Source organism: Biomphalaria glabrata, chromosome 14, assembly GCF_947242115.1.
Source record: "Biomphalaria glabrata chromosome 14, xgBioGlab47.1, whole genome shotgun sequence".
Lineage (NCBI taxonomy): Eukaryota > Metazoa > Mollusca > Gastropoda > Planorbidae > Biomphalaria > Biomphalaria glabrata.
The window spans coordinates 37,078,097-37,105,681 of NC_074724.1; the positions used below are offsets into that span (position 1 = coordinate 37,078,097).

Sequence of the window (27,585 nt, forward strand, 5' to 3'; positions counted from 1 at the left end):
CGGAACAGTGGCGGTTACAGTATAGGAATATGAGACAAGCTCCCCAAGTTAGCACTGTTCTCGGCCACTTGTAGCGAGTGGGGCCCAGGAACGGGGACGGTGCGCTGTGTACACGTCTAGGTCCGGTCTGGCCCAGTCAATCGATATGGCCGTCTACCGTTGGGAGCCCTCAGACCAGTGGCGTAGCTAAAGTGGGGGTAGGAGGGGGGAGCATTTCAAAATCCCCCCGGGTCCCCACTTGAGGGGGGCCCCCTAATGAGTGTTTTTTACATTGAAAGTTTAATATTAAGCAACTGCAGGGGCCCCCAAAGAGGCCAAGCCCCCCGGGCCCCCAATCGATGAAAAATTCCTAGCTACGCCCCTGCCTCAGACAGGACAGAGGTGAAGAGCCCTACGTCCAGGACTGTTAGTTAGATAAAAGCCTTTCTAACCACCAATGGGATAATGGCGCCTACGCCCTTCTGGACTTCGATGTAGGTAGACAACTAGAGCGTGACCGCTATGTCGAAGGCGCCGATTAGTCGCCGATTTTGGGTTGTTTCGTTTACGCACGCACTGCTAGTTTTTAAATAACGATTTAAACCTTTACTAACTCTGACCTAGAAGAGCGATAGTGAAGCTATTTTTAGGTGCTTATCATGGCTTATGATTATGATTATCTCATCTCTGCAGCATGTTGGAATGGATTTTTTGAAAGCCTTCAAAATGAAACATATTTAGGCTTATGAATAAGATTCTAATGGGAATATTAATGTTTCAGCTGTAGAATATGGATATAAATAATGATTGGGGTAAGTAATTCTAGTAGTAAGTAGTGAAGTAGTAGACTAGTCACTAGTCTAGTGGCAGTACTACTAGTAGTGACTAGATTTAGATTTAGATCTATGATCTAGATCTAGTACTACTACTAGTCTAGTACTACTAGTACTAGTACTACTAGTAACTAGATCTAGTTAGTAGTAGAGTTATAGAGTAGATCTAGATCTATATAATAAGTATATTACTATATAATAAATAACTCTACGAAATAAATTATAGACTATACATAGAGTTAATAGAGATAGACTAGATGAAGATTCAAGATCTAGACCTAGACGACTAGACTATACTAGATCTAGAGTATTCTAGAGTTTCTAGAGACGAGTAATCTAGACAAACTAGAATCTAGATAGTTACTGTAGAGACAGTACTACAGTAGAGTCTAGATCTAGAAAAAATCTAGAACTAGAGTTAACTAGACTAATCTAGGTCTAGAGTCTAGAGTTTCTAGTAGCAATTTGTATAAATTTGTTGAATTTGTCTCATTAACATTTGACAAATTTGAGACCAATTTTTTTTAGTAGTGAAAATGAATAAAAAAATTGATGCTAGATCATGAGTAGATCCAGTATTGAATATATGTTAGAATAGATCTAGTGAAAGGGGAGATTAGAAGGCAACTAGATCTAGATCTAATCTAAAATAATCTAAATTATATGACGTGATATTTGGGTACTTGGGTTTACTCAAGTTTACTGTCATTGACCTCAAGTCCTGCTGGTTGAGATGCTTCTTCTAGTTGTGTGAAAAAACTAGCAATGTCAGACGTTTCTTTACCCAATAAGGCAGTGATGCCCAACCTTATTTGGTCTGTGGGCCACTTTAATTTTCGGCATTCGTGTCGCGGGCCATATCACCAATAAGAAAAAAAATATATACAATAAACTATTTGTAATAGTTTACATAAATTAATGTGATGCATGAAGTTTATCCAAAACCATCTTCTGAATATCTGGCTGCATAGATGAAACACCAAGTCGGAGCACGGAATCTAGATTTTCATCCGTGAGTCGCTTCCTCAGGTATGATGGAGCAGAAGTCAATGGTCTGCATCACTTGTCAAGCAGGGATGTCTGGCTTTGTAAGTCAATCAGTTCCAGTTGTAGATCTGTCGGAGCACTTGACACAAGCAGGTATGTCTGGCTTTGTAAGTCAATCAGTTCCAGTTGTCGATCTGTCGGAGCACTTGACACAAGCAGGGATGTCTGGCTTTGTAAGTCAATGTTCCAGTTGCAGATCTGTCGGAGCACTTGACACATCGGCAGCAAACGGATTTTCAAAAAGACGGATCTCATTTTTTAAATTCTGAAAATCCACTAATTTTTCACTGAAATTATCCATCAAGAGCCTCAGAAGTTTGATCATTCTTTCTTTAGGGAAAGACATATTTAGCTGCTTATCATTTTGTAGAGTGGTACAGGTCTGAAAGTGGACAAGATGCACCTTTTCCGCCTGTTAAATGAAGAGTTCCAATTTTGTTTGGAAAGCACATATGTCTGCATACACATGCGAAATCAATTAGTCTTTCCCATGTAGTTTGGTGTTGAGTTCATTTAGATGTGATGTGATCTCGCATAAAATAGCCAAATCCCACAGCCATGAGGAGTCGTTTATTTGTGGCACTTGTTTTGATTTATCGGTCATAAATATTTGAGCACAATCATGATCTCATGGTCCAAATTCAAAACCTTTCCACAGAGATTTTGTTGGTGAATGATAAAGTGAAGCTGCAGGGGTTCAGTTCCATTTGATTCAACAACTTTTTAAATAACTCTTGCTGTCAGTCCGCTGTGACATCCAACCATATTTCTAGCGCCATTAGTAGTCACTCCAAATAATTATTCCAAGGAAGAGCAAGGTCCTCTATGATGGCTGACACTTCTTTGAACAGATCTTCTCCAGCTGTAGTCCCATGCATGCTCCTCATAGCTGCTAGCTCTTCTGATATATCAAAATTGCTATTTCTTCCGCAAAAAAAAATACCAAGATTTGAGCAGTATCAGTTATGTCAGTGGACTCGTCAGCAGCAGTAGAAAACATTTCGAATTCTGCTGCTCTGTCTTTTAATTGTAAATGAAGATTTACTCCAATATCTTCCACTCGCTTTGTAATTGTCATGCGAGAAAGGCTGACAGCTTCTACTGCATTCTTTTTTTCATGACACATTTCTTCCATCACTGCTAGCAAGCACTTTTTTTTACACATTCGACATCGGAAAAAAAGTCTTCATTGCTCTACTTAAGATGTGAGCAACTCTGGCCCTTGTCTCTTTTTGTTAAATATTCTTGTCAATTCCCCAATCTCTAGTCGTAACTTGGCAATCTTGTCTTCGGGGCTCAAACCAAGAATGCCACCATATGTGTTTATATGTTTGGCTTCATGATGCCTTTTATGTTCTTTAAAAACAGCCACACTTTCTTTACAAATCAAACATGTTGGCTTACTATCATATTCCACAACAAAAGTAAAGATCTGTCCACTTTTCCTGAAAGCTTCTACATTCAGAGTCCACATTTCGTTTCTCTCCCATTTCATTCAATCATAAACGTGAAACACTGACGGTACCTATCGCTTTGATATGAAAAGAACACGACCCAAAACTATGCATCGATGATGTTCTGTGTTGCACACACAAGGTGTCAAGGACACGGCTAGCTCAAGACAGTAGCGGAATTTTCCAAGAATTAAAAATAGCTGTCAAGTTTTATCGTCATTGAAAAAAACAAAACACTTGTGTTCTTACAATAAAAAAATATTTACTATGAATATTAAAATACCAAACAAAAAGATGGAATTCATCAAAGAATGAGGGAGAATCATAACTTAGTGAGAATATTTTTTTCAACATTATAATTTTTTACCTTTGTTTTTAACATTTTGTTCCAATGCTTTGGCGGGCCGGATAGAAGCACGTCGCGGGCCGGATCTGGCCCGCGGGCCGTAGTTTGGGCATCACTGCAATAAGGCAATGTCATCGGCATAAGCAAGGTATTGTAGAGGTTAGCTGTATATCGTGACATCGTCCCTGTTGGTTGTGGACCCACAGTTGTGGATCTATCTGATCTGAAATCAGATTACTAGTCACCTAAGATTTCTTCTGAGTATTTTCCTAGCCTCTTAGTTATAAGCCTAGACAGGATCTTATAAGTCACATTTAGTAGAGAGATTCCTCTGTAATTGCAGCACTTTAGCTTGGATCCTTTTTTGTGTATTGGGATTATAAGAGCTATTTCCCATTCTGTTGGTATTACTTCTTCTTCCCAAATCCTTGATATTAGTCTGTGTATTTGGGAATCTAAGTGTTCTCCTCCATATTTAATTAGTTGTGCTGTAATTTGGTCCTCTCCTGGTGCTTTGTGATTCTTTGTGGTCCTAATTATTTCTGATGTTTCAATGAGTGTTGGTTCACTAAGGGATCTGGTCCTCCAATGTGGCAGTTCATATTCTCCATTGTCCCCTCAAAGTATTCAGCCCATTCCACAATCAAATAATTCAAATAATTAAACCGTCTTACTAGAAATAGTTTTACCTTTCAGCAAAGGAAAATGTCAAAATCTGTTTTCACTTGCTTGCCTGGAAAAATGGGAAAGTTTTGTTTGAAAAGATTTAGCATGCACATACATTTCATGTGCAATACCTCCGAAGAAAAAAAAAGTTTGAGTCTTCCACTCTTCATTAGAAATATTAGTAGCAAAGTCATAGTCAATGTCCTTCAAGGAACGTAACAATTTCTTCCTTGAGATCCAATATTCTACTCAATATCTTGTCCATGTTAAGCCAGCAGACACTACTGTGGTACCGATCATTGGAATGTTTTATTTCCAAATCTTCAAGTACTTCTCTGAGTTTCAATCTTTGACTGGATCTTTAAAATATTGCAAATAAGAATTTACGCTAGGTTTAGTTTAGGCTTTTTAGAATGATGTGTAGAGACTATTTCTTTCACCTCTTCATCATAACTGATAAGAATCAGAAATTTCAATAATTTATATAGATATTTAAAAGTAGTTATTTTTTATATATTTGCATTCTTTATATGTATAATCTATGAGCTCACCTAATTTCTGTAGGTATGCGCAGGTCACATAAAACAGTTAGGCGGGTCTCATGTGGCCTGTGGGCCGTAATTTGCACACTTCTGATCTAGCATATCCGATCCATGTCTCTTATCTATGAGTATATGATCTATTTGATTCTGGGTGTTAAATCGAGTGAGATCCAGGTTACCTTGTGAATACTCTCATGTTAAAATTTAGTGTTGCAGATAGACATTCCTTTTCCTGATGCAAAATTCACTAATCTTATGCCATTATTGTTGGACTATTCATGTAAGCTTTCTTTGCCAATTGTTGGCCTGTATGCTGGTTCTTTTCCAATTTTTGCATTAAAATCTCCTAGGATTTATTTTGATGTTATGCTTTGGTGCTTCATCATAAATTCTTTCCAGTCCATCATAGAAGGCTTCTTTTGTGTTATCATCTGCATCTTCAGTAGGGGTATGGACATTGATGAATAATATGTTGAAGAATTTTCCTCTCAAACGTAGTGAGCAGAGTCTATCACTTACAGGTTTAAGTCCAATGACATTACCTGCCATTTTCTTTTTACAGCAAAACCTGTACCTAAGTTAATGCGTCCACCACTATAAAATATAGTATACTCCTTAGTTCTGAGAATGTTTTTCCACCTGGTTTCCTGTATGGCTACAAGAGGTATCCTTTATTTCTTTAACACTTCAGTAAGTTGGGCTAGCGCACCTGCTCTATAAAGGCTTTGCACGTTCCATGTTGCAAAACAAAAATCATGTCTTTTCCAGGCCAAGTCTGTTTTCCTTTGAGATCTGTCCAGGTTTTCTTGTGAGTAGAAGCTTTCAGGACAGTATTTGTTTTTTATATGACAAAGTAGTTAGCCCTGCGCACAACCTTCTGGGGGACTGCCCCTTTCATCTCTCTGGATAGCTGCCTTTATTTTCGGGTAAGGTGCCATAGCCTTTGTTGATCCCTCCACTAATTTCTCACAATTTATTGAATTAGAATTAGAAAAAGCTGAAAAGAAAGAGAGGGATAAACTAGAAACATATATTGGGGAATAAGAGAAAGAGATGAAAGAGCAGCTCAACGAGCTCATCAAAAAGAATTAAAAGACTTAGAACTCAAACAAAAACAATTAGAAACCAAACAAAAAGAAAGTGAGGAATGGATAGAATTAGCAAAAGTAGAAGCAGTCAAAGTAAACCCTAATATATCGACCCAACAAACATCTCCAAATTCCATAACTTTAACATCAAAGAGGAAACTCTTGAAAATTACTTGGATCAATTTGAACACATAGCTTCAACCTACACAATGTTTAGTGAAGAAATGGCAAAACAATTATTATTCTGTCGGGAGAATCTTCTCTCGATATTAATTGGAAAAAGGCTTAGAGTCCACTAAACTCTAATGCCTACCTTATATGGGTTGCCTAAATCAGCAAGGGAAACCAATGACTTAGCAGAGTAATCTGAGTTTAAGGCAATAAGAAACAGTCGTAATAAATATAGTTTGTTAAGATGTTGACCATTTGTCTATATTTCAAAAGAAATTGGACTGAAAACTTGATTAGTTGTAAAGAAAAAATTTAACCCAAGAAACTTAAAAATGTTTAATTCAGCTATCAGAATGCTTAACCTTATATATCTTTTTTTTTTTCAAGAATAGAGATGTAATTCTGATGTGTCCCCGTGAGTTGGAAACCAGTAAGCAAGTCTTCTAATAGAGGTCTGATAGAGTCATGTACATCAAGCGATCAGCACTAAAAGATGTGGACCTGATGTGGTGTCAAGCTGATGAAGCTTTTGCTTTCTTCTTTTGGCTGTTCGTTTAACACAAGACAAAGCACAGACTGTAAGATTTTTTTCCATTTTATGTTAGATTTTTGTTTTAAATTTCTTTTTAAGATTAACTTCATGTTTCTTCACTTAACCTCATGTTCTTCACCGTTCTCATTGTTATGTTGGAGTGTTCATATGACTAGACCAATACATGAGATGAACTGCGCAGTGGTTTCCAAATCAGGGAGCACTCCATATAGTTTTCTTTCTATTGGGGTGATTTGGGGCCAATGTCTTATACGGGCCTCTTGGTAGAGAGAGCAGTTTTGGAGGACGTGGTCGGCATTTTCTGGTGATACTCCACATGGGCAGATTTCACTGGTTCCAATTTTGAGCTTCCGGAACATGTGTTGTCGCATTCTGTTGTGTCCGGTCCTGAGTCGAAAGATTAGACGTTGGTCTTGTCGGGATAGCTTATAGTAAGCATCATCTTTCTTGTGATTTGGATGGGAGCTCGTCCATTTCTCATTTATTTTATCTACAATTAATTTCTTCATTTCTTCTGGATAGAGTGCAGAGTTTACTTGTGAGTTTGTTCTCCCACTCTTGGCGAGTGTGTCAGCCTTCTCATTTCCTGCTAGTTGTATGTGGGCTGGTATCCATTGAATAACAGTAACCTCATGTAAGTAAGACTGTCTAAAACTTTGATTCCATGAGTGGTACTCAGACATTGGTCTTTGAATGAAGCTTGCAATCTCCTGGTTAACTGAAAACACAAATTGCAGTCTCACTTCGAAACTGAATGATGCATACATATTACATATATAAAGACTGTTTCTGGGGTTACTGGTTATTGCCCTGCTTGTTACAGTCCCTTATTGTGTTTATATAATTCACTAATTTCTCTTATAAAAATGTGGACCCTAGTGCTTCACGGGGATGCTATATGTATGTATTGTTCATTGTTTCAGCATTTAGCGTCATGTTGAAACTGGCAACAAAAAAATAACAAAAAATTAAAGAAGCAAATTTGTTCAAGCTATTAGCCCATAATATTTTTCTTTCTCTCTTTCTTCCACTTCTATTGAACATGCCAAATATTAAAAAAACAACTCTTTGGTTGCTGAACTCCAACATAGCAAAAAAACTGTTATTCAATGGATACCAGCTCACATACAACTAGCAGGAAATGAGAAGGCTGACACACTCGTCAAGAGTGGGAGAACAAACTCACAAGTAAACTCTGCACTCTATCCAGAAGAAATGAAGAAATTAATTGTAGACAAAATAAATGAGAAATGGACGAGCTCTCATCCAAATCACAAGAAAGATGACGATTACTATAAGCTATCCCGACAAGACCAACATATAATCTTTCAACTCAGGACCGGACACAACAGAATGCGACAACACATGTTCCGGAAGCTCAAAATTGGAACCAGTGAAATCTGCCCATGTGGAGTATCACCAGAAAATGCCGACCACGTCCTCCAAAACTGCTCTCTCTACCAAGAGGCCCGCATAAGACATTGGCCCCAAATCGCCCCAATAGAAAGAAAACTATATGGAGAGCTCCCTGATTTGGAAACCACTGCACAGTTCATCTCATGTATTGGTCTAGTCATATGAACACTCCAACATAACAATGAGAATGATGAAGAAGAACTCTTTGGTGCTTAAAACAAGAAACACTGTTTTTGTGGCTGTTCTAAAGCCTGAGCTGGATTATGTACATTAAATAAAAATAAAATTCATCAAGATTTTCTAGTTTGTATGAGACTTTATTGAGTTTCTGAAATTTTTTCAATTTTATGCTCCAGACTTGTAGCAAGAACACTAAATTATTTATATAACTACACTTGAACCACTGAGACATGATCTTACACCATTTTCCCTTTTTACTTAGAAATATAATAAACACAAAAAGTGAATTAATAAAGGAAATTTCACAGAAGTTAATTCATCGCAGACAGAACCAATTACCACAAAATAACCAAGACTGTATGGCAGTGTAGAACAGCTAAAAAGTAAACAGCACATTTTTTTCTATGGGACAGGTTGTGGTGACTAAGTGGTAAAGCACTTGGCTTTCAAACTGAGGGGTCTCGAGTTTGAATCCGAGTGATGACTGGGTTTTTAATTTCAGGATTTTAAGGGCGCTCCTGAGTCCACAAAACTGTAATGGGTACCTGGAAATAGTTGGGGACATCTAAAGGCCATTGGTCATTGTGCTGGCCACATGATACCCTCATTAACTGTGGGCCACAGAAACAGATGACCTATACATCATCTGTCTTATAGATCACAAGGTCTAAATGAGGAAAAGTGGGCAGCTAAAGAGCCTAAAAGTCAGCAACATAAATGTGGCTTGAAGAAGAATGAATTAAAGCTCTCGTTTTATAAGGTTACATCCTGACAAGTTGATTTTATAAAGAAACAATGTTGTAATACAGAAATATAAGATCACAATATAGTTTCTCAATACATTGAGCCTCTAATAAGAAAGAAATGTAACAAGCAAAATAAAAAATAAACAAAGCTTATAAAATAGCTGCACATTTACAGGCACATATCTCAATACTGTTAGTTCTATTTCACTTTTCACATTCTTCTTCTTTTTCTTCTAGCCAGCTTTATTGCTGTGAGCTCTTTTGTAGACTGTGCCAAGGAAAAAAAGTGTGCCGTTTTCTTCAGTTGTTCAGCACTGCCATACAGGGTGTTGGTTATGTTGGGCTGTAGTGGAAGTAGGGTCTGCCTAAGGTGGATTAGGGAGGGGCATTCAAAGAGGATATGGTTTACGGTTTCAAAGGGGTGGGCGCAGTGTCTGCAAAGGGGTAGTTGTATGGAGTTTATTTTGTTCAGGTGGTAATTTAATAGTGGTGTGTGTCCTGTTCTTAGTTGGAAGATTGTAGATTGTTCTTTGCGGGGGAGGAAGTTAATACTGTCCAGTTTGTTAGGCGTAGTCATTTCTCTGTACATGGCTCTGCCTGTGTTTCCTGATGCCCATTGGTTGAGCCACTCCTCTTTGTGATTGTTGACTAACATTGACCTTAGGGTGAGGTAACAGGTCTATCTGGTTGTTCTATAGATGAACCTGCCTTTGATAGCTTATCTGCCTTTTCATTTCCCATGATGTCAATGTGTCCAGGGATCCACTGTAGTGTGATATTGATATTTAATTTTGATATCATCTGGTGGATTATCACAATGAGTGTTGTCAACTCTCTTGGGATGTTTGAGGTGCTGCTGTTAAGTGCTTGCAGAGTAGATTGGGAGTCTGTAAAGACAACAATATCTGATGGTGGTTGCACTCCTTCATATAATTTGTTTTCCACTGTCTGAAGTGCTATGGTAATTGCCTCAATTTCGCCTTGGAAGTTTGAGCAGTAATCGCCACAGGGTGTGCTTATCTCAAAGTGTTTATTTTTAGGGAAGACCAGGAAGGCACCAAGACCAGCACTGATGGTAGCTTTGAAAGCCAATCCGTCTGTATAAATATGGAAAGCTGTTTTTTTTGATAGCTTTCGATTGTTTCAAGCGTGCCTACTTTGAGCTCCAGTGGATTTGATTCTTTGTTAAGGTGTTATTTAGTAAATGTGTTTTGATGGTTGGTTGTTTGTAGTTTAGTCCGGGCGTAATGTTTGAAAACCTGGTAATTTTTTCTCTGTTATTGGGTAGGTGGTGTTTTAGGGCTAGTTCATCAGTAAGTTAATTCAGAGTCTTTTGCTTTTTTGGTTGTTTTTCCTATATTTCCTCCAACCTTCTGTATCTCTCAATAGCTTCTAATGCTGCTCTGTTGCGCCTTAACTTAAGAGGTTCAATATTGGAGTCTATTTCTCAGGCTGCTGTGGGAGTAGTTCTCATACCTCCACTAATTAGCCGCAAGGCTTGGTTTTGGATTGTATCTAATGATGATTGATAGGTTTTGTTGGCAGCTACTTGTATGGAGAGACAGTTATCCATTACAGATCTGACATATCCAGTGTATAACTGTCTTAAGGTTTTCTTTTCAGCTCCCCAGGATGTTCCTGCTAGGTGTTTTATTATGTTTAATCTTAGTGATGCCTTTTCTTTTAAATCTGCCATAAAGTGTTTTAGAGACAGTCTTTGGTCTAGTTTTACACCAAGATATGTTGGATTTTCTTCTTTATTTATTGGCTGAGAGTCTATTTTTAGGATGTAGTTTCTTTTTGCTGTTTTGTTGCTGTGGCTAAAGATTGAATTAACTGACTTTTCTTTGTTTATTTCCATTTTCCATAATTTTGAATATGTGGAGATAGTTGTGAGGGCTCTATTTAGTTTGGATCTAGTCAGCACTGGATATTTCTCTGTAGTCCAAATTAAAAGGTCGTCTGCATAAAGTGCCTTATTGACCGAAATGAGGTCCGGGAGGTCATTCATGAAGATTAGAAAGAGAGTGCAGCTAAGGGCTGAACCTTGTGTAGTCCTTCTTCCAAACTTTTTTTACTAGAGATGGCACCTTCGAATTGGGTTTGGATGGTTCTGTTTTTTAAGAATGCCCTGATCCAGCTGTACATTTTTCCATGGATGCCCATTTTTTTCATCTTCAAAAATAGACCTTTTCTCCACGCTTTATCATAGGCTTGCTGCAAATCTATAAATACTGCTGTAGTGTGCTTGTTTTCATGAAACCCTTCTTCTGCGTCCTGGATAAAACGAAAGAGGTGGTCTTCTGTTCTACTTGCTTTCCTGAAGCCAGCTTGTGCATTGTGGAGTGAGCAAGTACTTTCTAGCCACCAATAAAGTCGGTTATTGATCATTTTTTCTGCCATTTTGCCAATGTTGGATGTTAGAGATATTGGTCTATAACTTTTTGAGTCTCCAGGTGGTTTATTTTTCTTTAAAATGGGTATTATGTTTGCGGTTCTCCATTCCTGTGGTATGTCTCCAGTTTTCCATGTTTGGTTGATAAAGTTAAGTATACAGTTTTGGGCCTGTGGTCCTAGTCCCTGAATCATTTCATTTGTTATTTTATCGTTTCCAGGGGATTTTCTTGACTTGAGGCTTGAGGGCAGTATTGAGCTCATGTAGAGTGAAGAGAGTGTCAAAGATCTGACAGTTGACTGTTGGAGCTTTTTCTTCTTTCTTTAAGATATTACTGAAGGCCTGGTCCAGTTGTTTTCTTGGCTTTGACTTGTTAATGCTGGCAAAATATTTATTGAAGGTTTCAGCCTTTTTAAGGTTTTCTGTTATTATGTCGTCAGTGCCTTTTATAGGTTGGGGGTTTGTTATTTGTTTCTTTCCTGTTAACCGGTGCAGAAGGGTCTAGGCCTTTCGACCATCCTTGTTTAGATCTAGTTGAATTGACGTCTGTCTCAATTATGCTTGATAGTCTTGTGTCTGTTTCTTGTGAAAAAGCTGCCCAGTTAGCTTTTTTATAGTTCCATCTAGTTGTTTTGTTGGATTGGTATCTACCTGGCATTCCAATATTGAGGAGTATAGGCCTGTGGTCACTACCTATGTCTTCAAGTACTGTTATTTTAGAAGAGTTGGTAATGTCTGTAGAGATAAAAGTTAGGTCAGGTCTGCTAGTTGTGTTGTGTGCTCTGTGGAGGAAAGTTGGAGGTGAAGTTTTGTTTTGCAGAAGTTGTAGGTTAGAGGCATTTGTTACATCCTATATTTCTTTGCCACGCTTGTTGTAGTGTGGGTAGCCTAGGGAAGGTGTGTGTGCATTGATGTTGCCAGCTATTATTGTCCTTGTGTAGTGTGGTAGTTGTATGTCTATTTGCTGTTGATGATGGTGGGCAATAGTAGTTTTTGATGGTGTACTTTGTTCCTCCTCTCCAAAGAAGTATTTCCTGCGTGTCGATGTCTGTATTGTTCTGTATTTGTTTTACTGTGGCTTGTGTGTTGTTTCTTATGAGGGTCATAATTCCCTGACATTTGGTGCAAAGGAATCTGTACTGTGTGTAGCCTGTGATGTTTATTTTTTTCTTGGGCAGTAGTGTTTCTTGCAATAGCGCTATGTGTATATCATGCTTCTTGAGTATGTGTTGGAGTTCTGTTGTCTTGTTTTGTAGGCCTAAGATGTTGAGTTGCAAAAGGTTTAGGTGTTTGCTGCTAGTCTGTTTTTTATTTCCAGTAGCTGACTTATCACAGGCAGTCCTGGAAGAAATTGCCATGCGCAGACCTTTTACGAGGCGACGTCTGAGCTCGTATGGATTTTTCGTTAAATTCCTTGGCATTTAGTGTAGGCTGGCTGTTTCCTCAGGCTTTTTAAAAATCTATAAATATATATAGTCCCCGCATTTTAAGGGAGTTTTCGGTCTTGGCAATTTTCTCCAATACTGACATAAAAGGAAACATCTAGGTCTGAAGACTGTAACCGGAATATCCATGGGACAAGGTGGGGTTGGCCAATGGTCCATTCTCCGCCATCCATAGAGCTCTCCAAATGGAACTTTTCTGCAGTAGAAAGCTTAAAGTGGACTGTGCCCTGGGTATGCCCTGTGGAATCGTCACATCCTGGATCCAGGCCCCTTCACGATATCACATTCACCAGATCCAGAAAAAAAACACTTCATGATGGATTTATATCTAGTATTAGAATGTATTAGAACCTCTGTCTGGTGTAGTGCAATCCAAACCTCTGTCAAAAAGCACCTAGAGGGGGGGAAGGTCCACTATTATTCACTTAGTGAAATGCAAGTGGAAAGGCAGTGGGGTTATTTATTTCTCTTGGTCATTTCCAAGCCCCGATACCCACACGGGGGAGTATCGCCACAGAGTGGAGGTTTGGAGAGTTTTCCTTCTCCTAGATGGGTTGCGTTATTTAGGCTGACATGCCCCATCAACACGAAGCTAAACTGGTTTTGAGGCGCCAGTGTTCCGCCTTTCATCCTTTCTCCTGTCAGTTTGTAACAACACATAAAAAAGGAAAGTTCCCCTTTCAGACCTTGTGGTCTATAGGACAGATGATATAAAGGTCATCTGTTTCTGTGGCCTATTGTAAGTGAGGGTGTCATGTGGCCAGCAAAATGACCAACCGCCTTTACTTTTCCCCAATTAAAATTACATGTAGCCAATAATCATTTAACTCTTTGGTTAATTATGTTTTGTTAAGGACAATGAATAATAGTGCTATGTTTCAACTTGATCTGAGTATGTGAAGTGGGAGAATAACATGTACACAATTTTTATCAAAAAGTCAGTCAGACTTGATAAAAGCTTTATAAAAAGTATATTGATATAGACTAGTTTAGGTAACCAAGTGAGCTAAAAGATAAACAAAAATTGTGATGTTTGTGACTCATGGAGTTTTTATTTGTATTTTAAGGATCGTCATACCATTTTAAGATCCTGGGATGTGAAAGACTTTGCACCGGACTGTCTTCAGTATCTTTACCTCTTCCATGCCGGCAATAAAATACATCTGAAACTTGTTGGTAAATATTTATTTTTTATTATATTGCTCTAGATCTAGATCCTAGAGGCTTTTTTTGCAGTCTGTAAATGTTTATTTTTAATTTTCAAACATTAATATAAAAATAATTTTTTGTTTTATTATAATTGCTTTGTGCTATATTATAAACAAAAAATTTATAAAAGTCTAATCAAAGCATTCTTTTCACCCCGAATGGCAAAAAAAAATTAATTCCATCTAAACGTGGAAAATAATTCAGGATTCAAAGAGTTCTAATGGGTACCTGACTTTAGTTAGGGAATTGTAAAGGTGGTTGATCATTGTGTTGGCCGCATGACACCCTCATTAACCATGGGCCACAGAAACAACATCTACCACATAGACCGCAAAGTCTGCAAGGGGAACTTAACATACATTTAATGCTTTACTTTTTGGTATAAACTTAAATTTGTTAGCTTCAACTAAATAATGACTTAAGGGGAGACTAACGCTCTGAAAACAATAAATTGGGAAAAAAATATTTGAATGCTGGGACAAGAAGCCCCTGGATGAGGCTGCCAAGTGATTGGTTCAAATTTCACACAGTTCAGGCCAAACTCTTAGGCCCTTACTCAAATAGAGTAATGTTATTAATATATTTACATTTTGACATCAAAGTTTGTACTTCACCGATCATATTGTGCGTAAAGATGGGTTAGGTTAGATGAGTTCAGCTTTGCCTTGTTAGCCAACAACTGTCTGTATCCTGGACTGTCCACACTTGTATTATTGCTGGTACACTTTCAGCAGTAAGTTGACTTTAAAACATTCCTAAGTTATGACTGTTTTAGCTTTCAACTTCCTTTTAAAATAACTCTAGAACAAAATGGTGACAAAATGAGCCTTATAAACTCAAGAACCCTACATATAACAAATAATTTAAAAGTTTTTAAAAACAATTTTTCAAATTGAAAAAAAAAAAAAAAGCTAAACATGTTCTCAGTGTGTTTTACAGCTCATTGCATTGCACTATTAGTTCATTCTAGATTTTTCTTTGTTTCTGGCATTCATCAAAACTGTATCTAGTTAAACTACCAACTATGTCATTTCTTTGGGCAGCTGCTGGAAAGGGTGGGTGCCTAATGTAAAGCTTGGCATTTCTTAAGATCAGTAGAGAGGCAATAATGTTTGGGCAGCCCATGTTTTTAAAAAATCTAAAGCTAAGGAACTAAGCAGAAAGATGGTCAACAGATCTTTGTGGTGCCCCAATGGTCTAACATGCTAAAGGATAGGTAAATGTGATGAAGGAATGCAGCTTGGATAAGAAATATTGTCTCTCTCAGCAGATGAAGATTAACAAACATTTCATTCTGAAATTGATTTAACATTTGTAATGTGTCTCTCTAACACTAGAATATAAAACTCTATAAGACTTGGAATAATCTAATTAGTTTCTTACTTCCAATGCCACACCAGGTGAGCCATGGCAGCAGACGTATAGAAGGCATGCTGGGAATGAAATTCATCACATACAGCTGCAAAAAAGTATTTTCATTGGTAATTATGTGGGCTGCACTAGCCTCAGCTGATGCTCACCAAAGGTCAGTGTATGCAAGTATAGTTTTGTACATTGATACAATAGATAAGCAGTTTTTATGATTGCTTTATTATATTAAGCAGATCCCTTTAAAAAAAAGTTACTTCAAAATGTATTGGCCCATCAGTCATGTGAATAATAATGTTTTCATAGCCAAATGACATAATTATAAAAAAAAGTTCCCCTTTCAGACCATGGGGCTGATGATGTAAAGTTCATCTGTTTCTCTGGCCCATGGTTAAATAGGGTGTCATGAGGCCAGCACAACAACCAACCACTAAACCCAAAGATCCCAAAATTAGAAATTCGAGTCTTTGACAGGATTTGAACCCGGGACCCCTGGTTCAGATAGCTAAGTGCTTTACCACTCAGCTACTGCGCCTCCAATTAACAAAAGAGCGTAGTAGCAGAATCTTGTCTTGTTTTTCTAAGTACTATTCATGTGGCGTTGTTCTGAATACGTTGCATCTTTTGTCATCAAGTATACCTGCTAGCACGGCGTTGCAGTAGTCAAGGCGAGAGAGTATGAATGCCACAGCGGCGTTGTTCTGAATACATTGCATCTTGGCTATTTTGTCATCAGGTATACCTTCTAGCACGGCGTTGCAGTAGTCAAAGCGAGAGAGTATGAATGCCACAGCTAGCATTTTTGTTGACTCAACACATTTGGATCTACTAGTGGACCTCTTTTAATAGTTCATTTCACATAACACTTTTTCATTAATGTGGCTGTAGAGAGATGTTCCTTTCCTCATGTGTCCCAGGTTAAGGTGACATTTGGCATGCTTTTTTTTTCAGAACTGAGGCAAATCATTTTCGCTGTCCATACCTTTCTTGGTTACCATTTCTTTACATAGTGTGTACATCTGGAACCTGTCGTGAATTGTCCATAAAAATAACACTTGGTATATGATTGTCCTGCAGGACCAAGCCAGCTCAGACGTCGTTGTCTGAGGATTGTAAAGATATTTGGAAGACCAATTTTATCAAGTAACTTTATAAATGTTATAATATCATTAGCTCTTGGAAATCCTATACCGAACTGGGAGTCGAACACTTAGTGAGGTTGTGACTGAACGTCGCATGAGGTTTGAGGGACATGTTCTACGTCAAAATGAATTACGCACACCAAGAGTTGCGATAACATGGAAGCCAAAACAAGGAAAGCGCAAACAGAGACGTCCTCGTATTACCTGGCGACACACCTTCATGGAGGACCTCAGAACAGTGGACACCAGGTGGGAGGAGGCTTCAGACATTACCAGTGATAGATCATTATGGAGACAGCTTGCCGCCCAATGCGCCGAACGGCGCCGGAGGACCTATGTCTAAGTAAGTAAGCTCTTGATACCTCAACATCATCAGCAACTTACATCATTCAATAATTTTAGCTACATTTTATAACTTCAGCTATTAATGTTACTAAAATATAACATTATCAGCTATTGATGTAATTATATTGAAAGTTACCTACATCATGATATCAACAGTGATGTTATAATAATACAAGATACATCAGTATCTGGTCAGCATGAAAGAGAGATGAGTGCTGATGTTGGAAAGCCCAGCAATCACACATTTTATGCGCAGATTTTTCCTCAGTAATGGAGAGGTTAGTCCATATCAAATAGAGGGCAGTAGAGCTTCTCTATTCCATTTTTAAATGATTCTTGGCCTCCTTCAGTCATAAAGACAAAGGTTCATCTCATAGAACACTATTTCAACTTAACAGTTTTATTCCATAAATCCATGGTGTTGTTTTTTCACTCTGCTCTATATGAAGCTTTTCAAAATCAACACCAATAGCATGGAGAAAAAAAGCAAAAGCACAGGATAGACCCTCATGGAAAGCAAGCATAACAGAAATGACCTGGATCACAGTTGAATATGATGCAATGTCTAGTGATCAAAAATACCAAGCCTGTGACTGCAGATGTGTATCTAGGATTTAGGACTGGCCTCTTAAGGCACATGAGTAGTTGCAAAGGGAAAAGATCATCTATTGAGATGTTAAAGGATGTAGACAGACAAGCTTCATCCACAACAATATTTCTTGCTACTTATAACATTTTTATCTTGCATATCTTTGTCACACTTATTATAAGATTACTCTCTAAACCACAATAGTACAAGTTGCCTTATTTACAATACTGTTTGCTTACTGTCAGAATACTAAAAATAGCCATCTATGTTGTAATATCACTAGCTATTGATAACTTATTATCCATGGTTAGATACCAACTTCATTATTTAAATAAGTACCTTCTATTCATTATACTCATTAAAATAGAGAGGCAGGATAATATTTAAAGAGTTAAAAAAATGAACATTTTCTGGGATTTTTGAAAGTTATTAGGAAAAAAAATTACATACTACACATTTTCAGTGTCAGAACACTAAAGTCTGCAGAAACTGAAGTAAATCCTTTTTGTTTCAACTTACCTGTTTTATGCCATAAATCCATTTTTTTTTTCACTCTGTGCTAGAATGTTGAGTCAGATATTGAAGCCAGAGCTTTGTATCTAAGTCAAAGACCACTAGTATTTGACAGTGTTTACAGAGGACAAGATGTCCCAGCTCAGTCCAAAATTCATAAAGTAAGTATAAATATTTATTAAATTATAAAAAAATTTATGTATAGAATTAAATAAGCAAAGGGTTTACAATAGGTCTAGCGCAAGATACATTCTAGGATAACAAATCTATATACCAGTGATTATAGGCATGAAGAAAGTCAATATACCATTGTTCTTAGAGGAAAACTTTAAAGACCAGCTCCTACTAATAAATAATATTTGCTACTTTGTCAAAATGTGTTTAAAAAGAAAATTTGTTTACAATTTCTTTCTGTTCTAATTAGGACTGTGTCTCAGCGAAGCATAAGAGTTGGTCTTGGATTCAAACAGTCAATGAATGTTTAGGCATTCATAGTGAAAATACTGCTAACTATCATCAGGTAAATATTATTCCTTTTCCTTTGTGAAATTTTGTGTATTAGAAATTGCTAGCTAGAATCAAAAGTTATTGATTCTCAGTAAATAATTGTGTAGTAAATTTTCACCCAGCCAACATAGATTAAAAATAAAAATAAGTATTTCAAGACTTTCATCTTATATAGAACCAGAGAAATAGAAAAAAAATATGGTAAAAGAAACATTTAAAATGCAATATTATGAAATGAGCTGGGCTCAAAACTGGTCATTGGAAAATGCAGAAAACTAAAGTGAAATCTAATTAGAAGCAGTAGACCAAGTGAAACATTATTACAAGAAGTAAATGAAACACACTAAAGTTTGAGTAGTTAACCAAAGTGTCAATAGCTGTAGAAGTGGACAACCAGATGACAGTTTAATACAGGCAGAAAACCAAAATTGCATGCCAATTTTAATACTAAATCAAACATCTCAGTACAATCAGTAAGACATGCATGAAACCAGGTCTATGTCTACAATAATTGCATCTAATTGTACCAAGATGCTCTGATATTTTGACCATGATGTTCTTATAGATGTAGTATAATGATAAGACATTTCTATTCTAATGTTCTGTAAGTTCTACCATGATGTTCTGATAGAAGTACCTTAATGATTAGGCATTTCTATTCTAATGTTCTGAATGTTGTACCATGATGTTCTGATAGAAATACCTTAATGATTAGGCATTTCTATTCTAATGTTCTGAATGTTGTACCATGATGTTCTGATAGAAGTACCTTAATGATTAGACATTTCTACTCTAATGTTCTGAATGTTCTACCATGATGTTCTGATAGAAGTACCTTAATGATTAGACTTTTCTATTCTAATGTTCTCAAAGTTCTACCATGATGTTTGCCACCTGGAAGAAGACATGCTTTCATTCTTGCTTTGGATGGACAGTTCAACAGTTAGAGCTCAAGTCAAGACTCAAGATCCTGATGTCATGTTAAAACATTTCAGAGTAAGATTATTTATCATTCAGCTTTGTTTAGATTTAGATTATATATCATAAACAAAACACAATTTTTTTTTTCATATTGTAGTTCAAGATTATGTCCTTTTTTAATTACTTTTTTTTATATTCAGAGCAACATATTTCATGTTAAGATTACTCTTTAGCAAAATTGTACAGGTTTTTTACAGCACTAGAGAAGGTTTAATAAATATAAAGAAAGAAAGTGTCAGATGCTGATGCACAAATAGGAAAATAATTCTTTTGCTAATAATTTTTTTTTCAGTTAATAAACAATTGTTGGACTATCAGGGCTAGTTAGATCTTCTCGCAGAGCGAAGTTGAGATATTCACCCAGTTCATCACCGCCAAGAACTGCCAGAATGGCATTTGAAGGCTAGAGCTCTTGTCCAATATCAGCACAAACATGTGAGTTTGCCATGGGACTTTTTCATTCAGTTTCCTTGTATGAATCTTTATTATTCTGGAGAAGAACCAAATTGTTAAAGTTGCATCTATAATTTGTTCTGTATAGCTGTGTCTATAAACTAAAGCCAGTTATCATCATTGAATTGACGATTTTTTCAATGGTTAACCAGATAGTTGCTAATATCAACCTGATCTTGTACAATGAAAATTCTACAGCTACAAAGGACTTGTTTGAAGTCTTATGACCTTTGATGCACTTAAACTGTTAAATGGCACAATAGTGATCAAAGCTAGGGCCAATTATGTCTTTATCATTTATCTTTTGTACATTCTTTGAAGTTCTACAAGAAATTCCTTGTTAGCAGCATTATCAGCCATTCCCTAAAAGATACAATGATTTAGCCACTGTTCAAAGATTTATTTTCATGTGTTAAACAAATTTTTTTCTTTGTAATGATACACTTTTATTATAAGATAAGATAATTTTATTGATCCAATCAAATGGAAATTCAGTTTGACTACAGTTGACGACATCAGCGTAACTACTGTACAATAACATTATAGATGAAAAATTCGAACAACATTCACACACGAAACACAGCACTTTATGAATTTGACTTCTATGTACTTCTCGATGACGACAGCTGATCTTGTAACACTCCGACCGAAAGTGAGATAAAGGAATTTTTAAATCTTTCTGTTTTAGTCCTAATGGAAAGGAGATGACCACTTCGTTCAGATCTTATGTAACAGGGGTTTAATGGGTGCAGGTTGTCCTTATTTCTTCATTCCCAATTAAAAGTCAGTCTGTTTTTGAAACAAAAATAAAAATATTATTCTCATTTAAACATACAATTGTTGTTATCAAAGATCTTGTTCTTGTTCATCTTTCCAAATTGAGTTTCCTTGATTTTAAATTATCAGACAAAGTTAGGTGCAATAATTGTATTGTTCCTGTTTGTTCATGAAATAGTTGGGAGCTTATCCATATATCTTGTGTTAGGACTTGTCCCTGGTCCATGTGTACCAACATCATATCATAGTCACAGTTTTAAAATGCTTGAAATAAAGTTCATCCAAAGACCTAAATAATAAATAACCAGACAATATTTAAATTTGGAAAGCCTCATAAGGAATTGTGTGGAATGAAATATTTTAATTGTAATATAAAAAAAAATGTTCCAAAAAGGTTTGATGTCACTTAGATCCCATGGTACCAGAGCAGGTTTAATTAATGATTAGTTGTAGCTAAGTCTTCTTAATGTGGTTGTATTTGTTGGGATTAATAGTAAAGATTTTTGTTTCTTATACATTCAGGTGTCATTAGCAAAAGGAAACTTTGTCAAGATTTTGGAAAATTCTGATGCTGAAAGATGGAAGGTTATTTTTGTAATTTTTTTCAGTATAAATCTAATTCATTAGCGATTAAGTATCAATATAGTCTTCTTATAAATATAACAGCCTAAGTGAAATCTTGGCCTAAACTGTTAATACTATCTCATCTTCTGTGTGTTTCATATCAAAATTTTAGATGTAATAGAAAGTGAAGTCCCTGCTATTGTGTTGGTCATTCCTTCCTGCTTCCAACAGATTGATAAGTAAGTGTTTATGTTTACATGTTAGTGAAATTAAAACTAGTTGTAAAGTAGGTCAAGCTACAAAATGATATTTATTTTCTATCCACAAACCTAAATCCTTTGTGAAGTAGCTCTAAAATCTCTTATTATTAAAGATTCACACACTTTCATTGAAATACTGTCTATTGATTAGTATGCACTTTCAATGAAGTCATTTTCTAATCTTTTGTTTTGTCTTTGTTGATTTTAGATTAGGAGAACAAATCAAGGTCAATAGTTCTATTGCTGCTGATAAATGGTCACATTTAATCCAGTTTTTTAAGTGCTGCTATTTCCCAGACGCAGTCCAAAGATGTAAGTACACAGTTGGAATAGGGAGTTATTTATCTATTAATCATCTTTTTTTTTATTTCTGTATGTGGTAAAAGCTCATAAAATAATATTTTGTTATTATTCATAGTTATGTTTTTCCTGCTGAAGATGATGAATGAGGCAGCAGACATCTTGAAAGGAGCTGATTTCAAGTTCCTTCAACAGTCTTTTCATTTTATTTAGGAAGAAGCTCATCAGTCACTTCAAACCAGGTACAATAAGCAGTAATGTTTGTACTGTAGATATTAGGAATTAGTGTTGCAAACAGAAAGAGATTAATTTTTTCCTTCTCATGATTAAACTATTCTTACCATAATAATAATAATGTTTTAATCTGTGAGGAAATGTGTTTTACATATGTTTACTGTATATTGGAGTGGGGGCAGGGCTGGGCGGGGAATGTGGTCATTGACAGAGCATGTCAAACACAGAGTATAGAATCTTGAATGAGTTCTTTAATTGTGGTCTTAGTTTTTGAGATCTTAAATAACAGACTGCACAAAACAAATGCCATGGGTGCATGGAACAGCTTGCACTAATTTGAAAATGTGTTATGAATACAGTTTAAATCACTAATGAACAACTATATTACCATGTACATATGTTGTTTTTTTTTAAGAATTATTTGAAAAATAAAAATTAAGTTGTTACTAAGTCCATATATCCAAAATTAATTTGACTTGATCTCTAACACAAATTTGTTCTTATTTAGGTGATGATGGAGTCATAAACAGTAGGATACAGAGATGGAACAAAACTGGAGCTTTAGTTTGTTTGTTTGTAGTAAGTCATTTTTCTTTTTTTGAAGTCATTTCGTTGGGACAAATCAACTAGTTTGTTTGATTTTTTTTTTTTAAGAAAAGGTTAGTTTTTGAGTTTTATCAACAAAAGTCAGTTACTTTAAAGCTGTAATTCTCTCTACTGTACAACAGTATTTCTGGATTAAGGCATGCAATAAAATTTTGGGTTATTTCTTGTTTAGGAACTTGGCATCTACTCCAGACATTATTCTGAAGAACACTCAAGTAAAAGAAAAGAAGAAATGTTAAAGGTTAAGGACTTGGGCTCCAATCATACTTACACTTCAAAAGCTTTAATTTGAAAGGTCAGTACTTAGTGATGGGAACTAAACTAAATTTAAAAAGTTAAACTAAAACTAAGTTTCAACTAACAAAAAGTAGTTAAACTAAAAGTTTATCATGAATTTCAAAATGTAGTTAAACTAAACTAAAGAAGATTAATCATACCATACAAACCTTTTCATAACTTTGGGGGGGGGGGGGGGATCTAGACCTATCTATAATCATTCGACTCTATGCCTGCGGCTTGAACTAATTCTTTTAACATTGTAGAGCATATTAAAATCAGTATTGAGGAAGATCTTTCTTACATAAACGTTAAAGCACAATAAAATTTAAAAAAAAAGATGTCTAAATAAATATGTGTGCTTGTATATTTGCCTTGAATTAAAACCTTTACCTGGTACTTTTACAAAAAAAAATTATATTAACTTATTATTATACCGGTAAAGTTTAAAATCTCATTAAATAACAGATTTAGAATTTCAGATTTAGATCTAGTAACGAAAGATATAGAAACAAAATTTTGGAGTGTTATTTTCTTGTCTGACCACTCAAAAACACTATTGCATAACCGTTAAAAGTGTGCATAGAAAAAAACACGGGGTGGTCTTGTCACTATGGGCCGCCCACTGCAGTACACTAGGCCTACATGTGTCTATGTCTATCTGATCAGGTTGTTAAAATCACTGTCTGTTTACTTTTTGGGCAGGAAGGGTGTGTACAAATTTCAGTGTAAAGATAGATCTACGAACATTCTTGACTAAACATGGGCCAGTGTGTTATTTTCTTGTTTGACCACTCAACATCAAGCAAACACAATTGCATAACGTGCAATGAAAAAAAAAAAACAGGCTGGTCTTGTAGTATCATTGACTACACATGTACAGTACACTAGGCCTACAGTCTATTTACTTTTTGGTCAGGGAGGGTATGGATTAGGGTGTTGTTTTTTTCTAGAGTTCATTATGCTAATGCTTTTAGATCTATAATTTGTCAATTTAGACATAGATCTCAATAATAAGTCTTAAGACTAGAATCTATTATATGTCTCTGCTTCATCAAAGGTTTAAGCTATAAAAAGGTTGTACTTGATGTTCCTGCAGTTAATAAATTATTGTTTGCAGAAAATGAATTGACTAAAACTACTAAATATTGACCTAACTTGCTAATCAGATTCCCACTATAAACAGAAATTAAACACCAGAACATGATTTTAGAAAAAACTCGGAACAACTCTATTCATAATATTGCAATAAAAGCTTTTGGTAAACAAATGTTTAGCAACATTTAATACTACTGCTAGTTTCAAGTGCAGATATTGACTCACGGGTAACTTCTACTTTACCCTCTTCAAATGCAGACTGACAAAATAGTTGTTAACTGCATCACTCTTTGATAATCAAATGTTGTTGATATCACAAGACCAGAAAACTGGGATGTGCTTTTCAACTGCTACTACATGTTGAAAATTCTACAAATTTTAATTAAACATTTTAGTTTGTAACTAAAAAAAAAAATATGATTATAACTAAACTATTTTTTTCTAGTTAAACTTTGGCCTTAATTAATTTGTTTTAGTTAAACTAAAAGTTTCTAGCTTTTTAATTAACTCTTGCACAGTGATATATAATGTCTGATTAGATTTAAGTAGATCTAGATATAGATAGATCTAGATCTAATGAGACTAATAAAAGTCCAACTACAAGTCTAGATTTATCTAGAGTTCTAATCTAGATTCTTGATCAAGAAAATATCATCTAATGAGTGATTTATAGTAGATAAATCTTTACTAGGAATTACTAGTGTCTAGAAAATCTAGGTTTAGTCCTACATTATACATACATTATTTAAAGAATATAATAAATATAATTAATTCTACATTATTTTAAAAAATTTAGCGACATCTTTTTAAAGTCGCTGCAACAGGCCAGTTAAAAAAACGCTGGTGGACAAAATTTCCTAAAATGTTTTCAAAGTCTGTTCCCATCACTGATTGAAGTTAATGTTAAACTATTGGTAGAGTTAGTGAGACAAAAAATTCAAGTTCAAAAATGGAGGCATGTGTTTGTGCGTGCTAAATAAAAACTTGAATGTAATAGCCACTAACTATCAGAAAAAAAATTTTATTCTTCTTCTTGAAACTGTCAGTTAGAGTTGAGCCTTCGGCTATTTGGAACTCTAGGCCAGCAAAAGTGAACAAGAGCTCTCTCTCACTGGCCTGAATGAGAACAGTGTACACTGTTCTGTCTGGCGGGTGGGTCAGACTCACGGCAAGAGGCCGCGTACACTAAGACCCCCCCCCCCCCCCCATTTTCCTTTTCTATACCAGGCTAACCATGCGGGACACGCCATTTATGTAACAGCCCCTTGAGGAACAGCGCCTGGATTGTGACAAGGTTGTGGGAGCTTTTTTACAACTCTGCGCAATGCAAGAGGATGCTCTCGCACCCCCTTAGGCACCCCCACGGGAGTCTTGTTTTGCTACCCTTTAACCTCATTTCCTCCTACGATCGTTTCCACCCGGGCACCACTATGAGGCAGGGTATCATGCCCGGGAAAAAAATTTCTATCAAATGATGATTAATTTATATGTCAAGATAAATGTCAAGATTTTTTAACCACTTATTAATCTGCGTGTCATGTGTTTATCACAAATACCAACTATCTTTATTTTCCAACAAAGGAACCAAGGCCTTCTGAAAATCCTATTTTGAAAATTGTTTTATTTGGATTCATGTCAAAATATTTAAAAGATCCATTTTGTATAATTTAAATAATAATTGTGAAATTCAACTTGATATAGCCTAGATTTTAGTCCTACTCATAATATTCTGTATGTATAAATGATTATTTTTTCAATGAGGTTTATAGGCATATTAGTCAAATATTGGATATGTAGCATTAAACAATATAAAATTTGTTTATAGTAGGGGTGCACTGGATAGTACTTTTTTATATCCGGCCGGAGCCGAATACCTAAGTGTCTTGTAAATAGCTTGTATTGCTGAGCATTTTACGAAACTGTTAATAACATACCTATATTTGTTTGTTTTTTTCTCCTTTTATATACCTTATTGTTTTAAACTCTGTTACTGATTGATTTATAAAAGATTAACAGTATAAACAAAAATTAATCTGTGTAGCATGAGCGTGTCTGTATGTATGTACAAGGCCACCAACTATAAAGGCTGTGTGTTGGAGGGTCAATGTAAAATATGTTAGTAAATATTTAACTAGTTACTAATGTAAATCTCTCATCTGGCTTGTATGGTGGTTAGATGTATGTGTTCAAGAATTTCTGACCAACAACTTGTAATTTTAAGTCCAAAGACTGCTTCTGGATTCAAGGGCATAATACTGATAGCTGTTAGTTAATAGTTGGAATCTGAAGCGTTGTAGGTCATATATTTATTAATCCATTTGCGGCAAACGATATTTTATTAACAGCAGGAACATCTATTATACCTACTCATAGCCAGAGCCTTAAATGTTGCAAAACATAGATTTAATTGTAGTCTGTAGGCCTTTTATTGATATCTATGTTTAGATCTACTGTTATATAGATCTAAGAGAATTAGGAAAACCAAAAAAAACAAAAACATATTTGTTTTATTTTATTGTGCAACGAACGTTTGTTCAGCGCCCTAAATGACATTTCTCTCCAAGTAAACAAACTTAGTCTCATCATCTAGTTACCTCTAGACAGTGTCAATATTTCTCAACAATCTGCGTTAATCCATTCTGGCTTAAGAATGGTCAATGTCTATCAATACATTGTCATGGATTAAACAAATAAGAAGTTGAGCATGTTGAGTCTCTTGAGCCCTCCCTTAAAAGATACCCCTGGTCAGTGTCTGTTTGGCTTGTAGTCCAGCCTCCTAATTGAGACTTAAAGTAAACAAACTTATTGTCCCGGCCAAAAGTATAAAAGGTGTGGCATGTGGTCCAGACCCTTGATTGACAACCTATCTCATAATAAACAAACTCATACCAGATTAACCTTATAAAGATTTGGCTTGTAGTCCCGCCCCTAATAAAAATTCTTCTCCAAGTAAACAAACTCAGTTCCCTCATAAGATGTGACCTCTGGAAAGTGTCAACACGTTGACATCTGGCTTGATGTGGTAAGCTGCCTATCTGTGAACTCAATGTTATGGACTATACAAACAAAAAGAGGTGGGGGTTGCTCATCTCTACCTCTGGAGATATACCCGCACATCTAGACAGATTATCAGCGTGGCGTAGTTAAGGAATATTACATGTTTACTAGACCACTCAAAAGTCAAGACAAGCTTTTAAAATGTGCATGACATCGTTGCTATGTATGTAATGCGAATTTATAATGTAAAGTCTTATTTCTATTTAGATTAACACGCCTTGTCTTTGTACTAAAAAAATATTTGGTGCATATTCATAGTTTTTAGTTTTAAAAACAGATTTTTTTATTTGAAACAAAAAAGTTAATGTATTTCAGAACTGACATTATTGAATCATGTCCACTTTATGAGTATTGGTTTATTTTTATTAACATGGAGATTTAGTTTAAACTTCTTGTTGGACATCGTTTATCAGCATCGACTACCTTTATATTGTTTGCCTTTTGC

At 35.8% G+C, this 27,585-nt stretch overlaps 1 protein-coding gene across 12 annotated transcripts in view; it reads left to right on the plus strand.

Annotated features, from left to right (window-relative positions):
- Positions 1-624: 624 nt before the first annotated feature.
- The window catches only part of LOC129922793 (uncharacterized), a 45,715-nt gene continuing 18,754 nt past the window's right edge, over positions 625-27,585 (plus strand). Inside the window, exons 1-16 of one of the 12 annotated variants that reach the window (XR_008774655.1) lie at positions 625-791; positions 6,514-6,704; positions 7,202-7,313; positions 13,929-14,037; positions 14,743-14,803; positions 15,471-16,923; positions 18,078-18,188; positions 18,452-18,547; positions 19,408-19,530; positions 19,808-19,950; positions 21,268-21,330; positions 21,482-21,548; positions 21,778-21,881; positions 21,988-22,111; positions 22,612-22,682; positions 22,882-23,004. Coding sequence is in view for 2 of the 12 variants with exons in the window: in XM_056010115.1 (XP_055866090.1) it covers positions 17,144-17,203; positions 18,078-18,188; positions 18,452-18,547; positions 19,408-19,530; positions 19,808-19,843 (426 nt within the window). In the remaining 10 variants the exon portion in view is untranslated. The other 11 variants (XR_008774658.1, XR_008774651.1, XR_008774653.1 and 8 more) reach the window with 11 other exon arrangements.